Source organism: Gouania willdenowi, chromosome 1, assembly GCF_900634775.1.
Source record: "Gouania willdenowi chromosome 1, fGouWil2.1, whole genome shotgun sequence".
In the NCBI taxonomy this organism is placed as follows: domain Eukaryota; kingdom Metazoa; phylum Chordata; class Actinopteri; order Blenniiformes; family Gobiesocidae; genus Gouania; species Gouania willdenowi.
In genome coordinates, this window is record NC_041044.1 from 18,143,634 (window position 1) to 18,153,770 (window position 10,137).

The window sequence follows — 10,137 nt, forward strand, 5'->3', positions numbered from 1 at the left end:
TAAATAAACTAGATTAAATAGTTGCGTTGCTCCCTGTGTGAAATGAAACTTGTCTCATCCGTCACGAGGTAAATAGCAGCAGCAACAGCAGCTTCCGGTTAGAACAGACGGTGGAACACCATTGACATGGAGTCATGTATTTTCCTCTGTTTTTTTGCTTTATTCACTGTCACAACAGCACAGTTCATACCACCGGTAAGACACTCTACATTGTATCAATGTGCAGCTTTAAAGTCATCCACTTTGAGTCAATGCTGTACTTTAAATGTGTTGTTATCACAAAGTGATGAAAGTGAAGTTTTTTTTGTTTTTTTTTTACAGTATACAGAAGACTGTCGGACTGACATGTATCCACCAAATGGTCCAACGTAAGTAACAGTATCAGTCTACTACACTAAGGATTGGAACCACATGAATCTGCTTGGCCTCATTAGTGGGTTTTGCAACACCTGAACTTCACCTCTGACGCCTTCACTGCTCCTCGTTAATATGAACATCCAGTATTGCCTGCTTTGGGGCCTGTTGTCATAAAGTTTAGACACAATTTCAAATAATGTTATAATCACTTCCACAGCCACAAGTGTGTGAGATTAAATACTTAGATTTCTATCTAATTATCACTTCCACTAGTCACTTCCAGGAAGTAAATGTGTTTGATCGTAGCACAGTGATATATTGGTTAATAACAGAGGTGAAAGTAATGGATTACAAGTACTCACGTTACTGTAATTGAGTTGTTTTATGCGTACTTGTACTTTTTTGAGTATATTTCTAGTTTTGTAATTTTACTTGTACTAAAGTACGTTTTAAAAGAAGTAATTTGTTGCATTTCTTCACCCAACCGTTACTGAGTAAATTATTATAATTTTTTTAATTTCTGTTTCGTGGCATAATAACATAACTCATTTGTTCTTAGTCGTGCCATTTCTGATCAATACCCAGCCACTTTCTTGGGTCCATGTTGTGACCCACATGGCACATTTGGTATGGCACTGTTTTAGAGGTTATAAAGTTAGCTATACTTGGAGCCTGAGAATGTTTTTGTTTTGAATTGAGTTCATTGGTTGTTGTTTTATTTAAAAATAATTCTACATTTTGACAAACCTTTGATTTTAGAAAGTGTCTATTCATACGGTTGCCGTACGGACAACCCTCTGTGCTATTGGTACGTTTACCGAAGTACACGTACGTAGCGGGTTAGGGTTAGGTTGCAGCTAACCTTGCCTGCAAGATGGATTCTCCTGGTGTTCACAAACACCAGAATCCATCTTGTGCTGTTCCCGCCTTTGCTTTTCGAATCCGAACGGTTAGAACCAATCATGAGGCAGTGTTGTGGTTGAGGGCGGGATATCCGGGTGTGACGAAGGCAGAAGAGGCGAAGCAAAACATGCGCAGTTGTGGGGAGAGGAACGAGCTGGGCTACCACTATTAGAATAGCGCCAAATTAAAATAGAAAGATGTCGACATAGGAGGATGGTTAACGTGCCCTTAACTTGCATACTCGTGTTGTAAAAATGGCAAAAGTCACTCAACGACATAATGACAGCAGCATTACTATTCCAAAAGAAAGTTTCCATCTTGTTGTTGTAGCAGCGTCTCTGCGCGCATGCTGATGACGACATCATCATTTGTTATCGTGTGATTGACTAAAACAAATCATGGACAGGCGCTTTCCCCAATCAGCTTTAAGCATTCTGTTCATGTCCCTCTCTGGTTCCCATAGGATTCGCCAGACACAGACCCAGATCGATGTGGAGAACTGGAGTTAGAGGGAGGGGCTACACATCAATCTGGCTCTTGCCAGGTTAGGTTATAACCCTATACCGCAGCAATTTTTAGGGTTAGGTTTAGTCTTCAGCACGTGACTTAAAGTGGCCAATTAGGGATGCTGCGTACAGATAGAATGTCGGTATATTGATACGGAAATCGTACGGATAGCCACTGCCTTTATTTTATACAGATGCCTTTGTGGAAAATAAATTAAGATCCAATCGTGCACGATATGGTCTCTTCCTTTTTAAGTTTATATATGAGATGTTTACTGTATGCAAGGGAACCGTGACAAGATTTATTACCAATTTTAAACATGGGGGGGGTGGAAGTAACGTAACTTTTACGTTTAGTACTATTTACGGAAATTGAGCAATTTTTTTTTTTTTTGTACTTCAGTATTTTATGTATGACTTACTTGTACTTGAGTACAATTTCAATCCAGTAACAGTACTTCTACTTGAGTAGGATGTATCAGTACTCTTTACACCTCTGGTTAATAATCAATAATAAATATTCCAATAAAAATTTTTCATTGTATAACAAAAAGAACACAATACAGAAGAACAGGAAGTTGTCACATTTTTTTTCAAGCCAAAGGCCACAGACTTTTAGAGATTCCTTCATTTGCACAAGAGCTGGGCGTAGGTCTTATTTCTTATTTTATTTATTTTTTTATGTTTACAATGTGTTTCTATGAACGAGCTGCTGCATTCAGTTTGTGGATAAATTTGCCTATAGATAAGTTTGGGTATGAAGGTGGTCGAGCACTGAGTATTGACCTTAACTGTTGAATACTTGATACTTTTCTAACAGCAGCACAAGTCTCCATATTTTACATTTCTGTCTAATTTTTGAAACACAAGTTTGTTTGTTTTTCCCGCAGTGCTCAAGTCTTCCTAATGTTGTTTGGATTTAACTTTTCCTTTAGTTTTTTTTAAAGCTGGTAGTTGAGTAGGTTAGCTTTAAGTGAATCATTACAATGATTGTCCTCGTGAATGGATAAATGGATAACTCCATGACACTGATTATTGCTCAACTTTTTCTTTGAGATCTTTTAGCTGTTTTTTTTTTTTTTTTGTTTTTCATTTCATCAAACTCTTCTCAGCTTTAAGAACAGCGGTTCAGCCAAGCCTCCTGACATTGTTAAGGTTAAGTGCGCGACTGTCCATTAATTTCTGCAGGAGACCAGATTAACTGATCAGAGACGTGAGGACTCATGCGCCGCAGCTTTTAATGCCGGTGAACAGCCAATAGAAACAAACGCCTAGACAGAGAGGATGTGACTTTGATATTTGAGATATTTGTACTAAATTCACTTTTTGTGCATCTGTGCAGCTGCACACTCGGCTTCTCTGAGAAAACAGAGATTAATGAAATATAATAAAAACGAATACCCTCATGTATTAATTCAATACACCCTTTTCTCTGCACACACCCAACACAGCATAACGTGGATGGCTGTTCATCATAGGAATGGGATCCACACAAGGTTCCTGCTGCTTAACAGAAGGTTTTCCTTGCCGCCATGATGAATTCATGTTGGGTGTGGGATACATATGTATGTGTATATACGTATATATGCATATGTGTGTATCCACAAAATGAAGAGTCCGTCCCTAAGACTGCTCTACTGTAAAGTGCCTTGAGATACCATTGGTTATGATTTGGCACTATACAAATAAAGATTGATTGATTGATTGAATAATCAATACTTGTGTTTATTGAAAACTGAACAAGGAATGTAGGAATCCTCCTTGTTTTGTTTTAATTGAACAGGACAATCAGGTTAAACCTGATAAGAATTGCTTTTGTTACAGCCACTCAAGAAAATATCACAAATAAAAGAATAAACGTTAAACAAAGACGAAAGAAAGAATAAACATCAAATAAGTGTATCATTAAGTAAAAAACTGTTAAAAATAAGGATTAGATAGACACAGTAGTAAAAAGTTAAGTAAGATAGATAATAATACAAATATGATATAGATATTTACAACAATCAAGATAAAACCAACTTGAGAACTAGGGATGTAACGATTTATCGTAAGGCAGTTAAAAATCGATTCATAGGTATCACGATTCACATCGATACTGTGAAAATGTAACCGCAGTACTTTTTTTAAACAGCAGAGGGCGCTATCCAGAAGTGTTGGCGGCGGGGGGAATCTGCTAATGCTTTCTTTCTGGCCGCCTTCTACACTTAAACATGTTCAGAAATGATTCCTTACCCCTTTAGCACCGAAAAAATATCTGTAATATTACGTGAATATCTGTAAAAGTCACATTTTTCTATTAGCTCTGTCTGCGAACATAGCATCTCTTCTTCACTGCAAGATATCTGCATGCCAACTGACCACTGGGTTACCAGCGCCCTCTGCTGGTCCAAACAAATATTTGACCTAAATACAGTGAAATTACTTCTTTTTTTTTTTTTTTTTAGTCCAATTGTTAAGGCACAAAATACATTTTCAGTTGCACTTTTAAAAAGAACTATTATGCAGTTTTGCATTGTTTACTATAGAACCAGAATTTAAATTAATAGGCTTCTTCTTCATTTGTATTATTCCTTTATTTATTTCATTCAAGATTTATTTTTAGTTAAATTGCATTGTTTTGAATAGTTTGTCAAGGGATTCTTTTGACAATGAAAAATAAAAGGAAAATAGTACCGTATTTTTTTCCCCCCAAAAAATAAAGGAATATTTTTCAGTCATCATTTTTCTACAGTCCCATTTTGTAAAAGAAATTGTGAGAGAATCGTATTGTGAAACCAGTACCGTGAATTGAATCGTATCGGGAGTTGAGTGAATTGTTACATCACTATTGAGAACTGTTTGTTTTTACCTTTGGTCCAATCACACAATACAGCGCACAGCTGAGTTGTCACATTGGTTTGTTAATATATGAAAGCACAAATGTTTATGGGGGAAAAATAGGTTTTATAATTTCCAACAAATGATCAAAAGATTGCAGCAAAGCAAGCTGCTTATGAATGATCTTCAGTTCTTTCCAGCAGCTAAAAACACACACTTTCACATAATTAGCATTTTTAGGACTCGCATTTCTACTTGGTTCCGTGTGTTTAGTGTTCTCTGTCCAAAGCGTCTGACTCGTTTTCTGTGGTTCTCGTATCAAGAATCCAAAGCCTTTAAAGTCCTCCTTCCTCTGTAATCAGGTTCAGAGGAGCTGTGGGCTGGTACACAGTGGACCTCGACTTACCTCCCAGTAAGAGATGGACGGCTGTGATTACAGAGAAAAAAAACGAGGTAAGAGTCGAGTGCACCTTCAAAGTAAGAGTCCCCGAGTCTGAGAGCGGTGAGACTTATTTTCTTTGCTGTAATCTGCTCTTCAGTTGGTCGCCATGATGGAAGCCATCAAAGAGCTGGCAAATGCGTTTGTGCCCAGTGGACGGCTGATTGAACTGGTGGACATCACTCTGGTGAGAGACTTTTGGTGAATAACAGTGATTTCTGTGCTCCCATCAAAGTGTGTGTGACTGCAGTGTGTTGTGTGATGTGCAGCCTTTAATGGTGGAAACTCTCCCAAATCCCTTTAATGAAGAAATCAAAGGAATCGCAGCCGTCGCAGGAGTTCCTCTCGGTATGAAAAGACTTGAGTATTAAAAATGTGAAGCTTGTTCCATTACAAGGGCCTCCAGCAAAACCTCTGCTTGTTTTCTGTATCAGGTGAAGTCGTTCTGTTCAACATTTTCTACGAGGTGTTCACCGTGTGCACTTCAGTCGTCGCTGAAGATGATAAAGGTGAGTTGACCTGGAGTGGTTTTTACTGCTGTGATGTGTGTGCAAAACCTCTTCTTCTGGATCCTCACAGGAAACCTCTACCACGGCAGGAACTTGGACTTTGGCCTATTTATGGGGTAAGCACGTCTGACTTTAAGCTCTAAAATTACACACCTGACCTGGATTTGGACACATTAACAAATCTCTTCTTCACAGCTGGGATGTGAAAAACAAGTCATGGGTCATTAGTGAGAAGCTCAAACCTCTCTTGGTCAACCTGGACTTCAGAAGAAACAACCAGACAGTCTTCAAGTCGACAAACTTTGCAGGTTATGTGGGCATGCTGACAGGAATGAGGCCTGTAAGTGTTTCTCAGAGAGTTAAATCCAACCTAATAGAAGAGTTCTAAACATGTCTGCACTTTCTTTCCCAGCATTTATTCACTTTGACCATGAACGAGCGCTTCAGCCTTGACGGAGGATACATCGGTGAGTAGTCGTGTCTTTGACCAATAGGTGTTAGCGTTCATATGTTTAACTATTGAAAGGCTTTGGTTTGTGACGGCCAGTGTCCATGTCACATGCAGGAATCATGGAGTGGATCTTAGGACAAAGAGACGGGATGTGGATGAGTTTTCTCACTCGGTCTGTCCTAGAAACAGCAAACAGGTATCAACATGAAACACAAAAACAGCTTTCATTAATTTACCACATTAAAGAGATTTTCCATTGTGGCCTAAAACCTTTGAAATGTACTTATTAGGAGATCTATGCTTAACAAAACGCTTTTTTTTGCACCATATTCATTTAATTTACTTTTAAAAATGGGACTATTGACCATTTTAAAGCATGTGTTCTGCCATCTTGAAATCACATGTTTGTTGATGTCACAAGGCCTTATATGCCTGTAAACATCCCATTGTTTTCTATTGGAGTGAAGCATTTAGCCTGCTTTTTAAATATTTTAGCAGCTTTTTTGGTCAAAATGCCAATTTGTGTTGCTTCTAGTTGCTCTAAATAATCAGGAAAAGTTAAATATGTCGATGTAACCCTCTTTTGTTTACGGAAAGAGGATGAAAACAGTTGTGACCCGAAAAATAATCGGACTGCAGGGGGCGACAGTTCCAACTCTGTGTTTTCATAGTAGACAATGAAGCAGAGAAGAAGAGCTCTCCTAAGGGACCTTTACTCTCCCTTAAACAGTGTGCAGCTGAAGTTAGCAAATAAATCACAGACTCGTTCTTAACTTTTCTTTACCTGCTGTAATTGTTTTCAAGAAGTTGCACTCTGAGTCTTAAACAGTGTAGTTATATAGTTAGCCCACAGTAAACTTTAAATTGTTGTTTGTTTTTTAGCATTTATCGTTCTTGGTTTTTTTTTCTTTCTAGCTTTTCTTTTGCACTCTAAACTGTTCACATATTGTTTGTTAAAACCACAGATGTTTTCCCATAATAGGATGAATAATTGTGATTACAATATTGGTCCAAATAATCGTGATTATCATTTTAGCCATAATCGTGCAGCCCTACAATACACTAGGTCCAAATGTATGGGCACTCCCATTTTTATTGAAAACTCACGATGAAATTCTATCTGGATCTGATCTGGATGTAAATCAATGAACCACCTCAACATAACAGTCAAATTTCATAAAGATCATTACATTATGAACTGAAATATGATTTTTAAAGTTTTGCTAATGTCGAGATAGGAATCAGGAAACAGTACATTGATCCGGATCTCCTCCAAAATTTCATGAAATCTTCTATGATGTAAAATTTGGTCAAAATCCATCAAATGCTTTTGATGTAATCCTGCTGACAGACAAACTAATAAATAAATACATGTGGGCTGTTGCCAATTGCAGCTGACTTGCAGTGAAAAAGTTCTGTCGATTAAAAGAAACGCCCACACATGCAGATGATTGACACTCAAAGATGGACTCAATGGAACCCAAAACACATTTCAAAGTTTACTTCATTTAAATCAAACAAACTTGTAGATCTGTGCCTCAGTTTATGTCCTGAAGATGAATATTGTGTTTGTTCCCGTAGCTACGAAGAGGCCAAGCATCTCCTGGCTCAGACCAAACTGCTGGCCCCAGCCTACTTCATCCTGGGAGGAAACCAGACAGGACAGGGCTGCATCATCACCAGGTCCAGGCTGCTCAGCTTAGACGTGTTGGAGTGAGTACAGACACATGGAGGTTTAAAGGGGGAACAGAAAGGAGTGATGGTCAAGTGTCATATGATGGTTTGACTGCTTCTTTAAATGCTTGTCTGTGAAAACAGAAAAAAAAACACCATATCAGAGTGAAAGCAGCAAACGAGAAGTTAATGTGGGAAAGAATGAGGAAGTGTTGCCATCTCTGGTATCTGATCACTAGTTTCACTTCAGCAGGTGCTCAGTGTAGAACTCAGTGTTCTTTATTTACTGTCTAGGATTGATGTGAAACTGGGCCGCTGGTTTGTGTTGGAGACCAACTACGACCATTGGGAGGAGCCTTTTTTCCTGGACGACCGCAGGACTCCAGCCATAAAGTGTATGAACCAGACCACACAGGCAGTGAGTACCGAGCACAGCAGTCCTCTGTGATTGGATGGTGTTACAGTATAAAGCTGGGATGGACAACTCTATCATAGATATGTGACTGCATCTGATCCGAGGGCCACATTATGAACATTTGTCAGCATTAGAATAATGATTGATCTGAGCATTAATGCAGGGGGGAAAGGGTTTTGTCTTTGTGTGCTTTTGTGTTTTTGTCAGGTTTTAGTCATTATGTGCATTTCTGTTATTTTTTGTGTTTTTGTTGTAGTTTTGTGTATTTTACTGTCCTTTTCTGCATTTATTATGTCAATTTGTGTGTTTTTGGGGTCACTTTCTGTATTTTTGTTTATGTCATTTTGTGTGTCTTTGGAGCTATTTTGCAATGTGTTGGGTTTTTTGTGTTTTCGTAGTTATTTTGTTTGTATAAGTGGTTGTTGTGTCTGTCTTTGTCATTTTGTGTATTTTAGGTTTTTCTGTACTTTTTCCAACTTCTTGAAATATAATTTATGGGGATTTGTTTTGGGTACCACACAAAATTAGACATAGGGCCACATGTGGTCCCCAGGCCGCCAGTTGCCTATATCTGGTATCGAGGGTCAGTCCTGTTTCATCAAAGAGATCTAATGTCTGATTTGTTTTGGCTTTTGTTTCAGAAAATCTCCTCAAAGACGATGTATGATGTGCTCTCAACCAAACCTGTTTTAAATAAGGTTTGATTCTTCACCACAACAATCATTTAACTGCAGTTGTGTTCAGTGTAAATAATGTTTGTCTTTGTTTTGGCTCTGCAGTTGACCACATACACAACACTGATGCAAGTGTCTGAAGGCAAACTGGAGTCCTACATTCGGGACTGTCCTAACCCGTGTATGCCCTGGTGATTCTGCCCTGGTGGAGTCCTGATCACCACTGATATTCACACACATTACTGTAACACTTTCTCTTTTTGCTTTAAGTGATTCATCAACTGTTTGTTTTTTTTTATCTGTAAATATTTTCAAAAATGATCACTAGATACATTAAATGAAAAGCGTGTAATCTGTTAATAGATTCAGTCAACAGGCCTGACAGATGTCTCCATCTCTCTATTCACATGTAATATAATAAGTAATAAATGCATTTCTACGTTTAGAGTTCTTGTTTGTTTTTGATGGTATATAATCTGCTTTTTGGTTACATTTTCATCTATTTTTCTGATTTTATGACCTGATCAGGATTGCATAGAAACATTAACAAAAGAATCTAGAATTAACAAAACTGAGAAGAATGTAAGTGTTAATTAAACATCACACGAGAGTGATGCTCTCTGGTGACCTTGTGCCGTAATTAATCACACTAGTGCTGATATTCACCACAACCTCAAGTGTGTAATTACTTTCCTACAACACTTCTACAAGCTTATTTTATTAAACAGTATTAACCGACAAGATTTGTTTATTTAATCATTTATTTGACTCCACTAAAACAAATTGTTTCACAACTGAAAGGAGACTTGTTGCCAGGCAACACAAACATTTCCTAACTGAAAGTTATTAGAACACCTGAACAGTAGAGTGATCATGTCTGTTACTCTATATCAGCGCTCATGGATTCTCTCGTCCAATCATATTACTTGGTCAGAACTGTTTAAGTTAAAATAATAAATAACATTTCCCAAAAACAATGAATAGGAAAACAAAGCGAAATGGACTATGCACAAAACGACAAAGTTCCTGAGAGGAGAGATTTTTTAGGGTTTTTTGTTTTCATGATCGTTCTGGGGATTTTGTGTAAAAAAAAAAAAAAACTACTTGTTAGTTTTACACAGGTTGGAAAACTATGTAAAATAATCATATCTACATTTTTTGGAACTGCTTTAAAGTGAAACCATTATAAATGTAAAGCCAGGGGTCACCAACCTTTCTGAAACCATGAGCTACTTCAATGTTAATGAATAATCTAAAGGGCTACCAGCAGGTGCGTATTAAACTGTATAAAATTGTCGCTATGATGGTATTGTGGCGAGCACGTGGACAATTATCTCACCCTGGGGGTTGATGGGTAGGGGGTGTGGTTTTGTGCCGAGTCGTTCGTGT

At 37.9% G+C, this 10,137-nt stretch overlaps 1 protein-coding gene across 1 annotated transcript; it reads left to right on the top strand.

Moving 5' to 3' along the window:
• Positions 1 to 76: 76 nt before the first annotated feature.
• asah1b (N-acylsphingosine amidohydrolase (acid ceramidase) 1b) lies at positions 77 to 9,191 on the top strand. Its single transcript, XM_028460354.1, has 14 exons — positions 77 to 195; positions 322 to 368; positions 4,949 to 5,039; positions 5,126 to 5,212; positions 5,295 to 5,373; positions 5,460 to 5,534; positions 5,605 to 5,650; positions 5,730 to 5,874; positions 5,947 to 6,001; positions 6,100 to 6,181; positions 7,567 to 7,698; positions 7,954 to 8,077; positions 8,716 to 8,772; positions 8,854 to 9,191. Exons 1-14 carry the CDS (start codon positions 127 to 129, stop codon positions 8,941 to 8,943), a joined length of 1,179 nt encoding a protein of 392 aa, XP_028316155.1. The 5' UTR covers positions 77 to 126; the 3' UTR covers positions 8,944 to 9,191.
• The last annotated feature ends 946 nt before the right edge of the window (positions 9,192 to 10,137 follow it).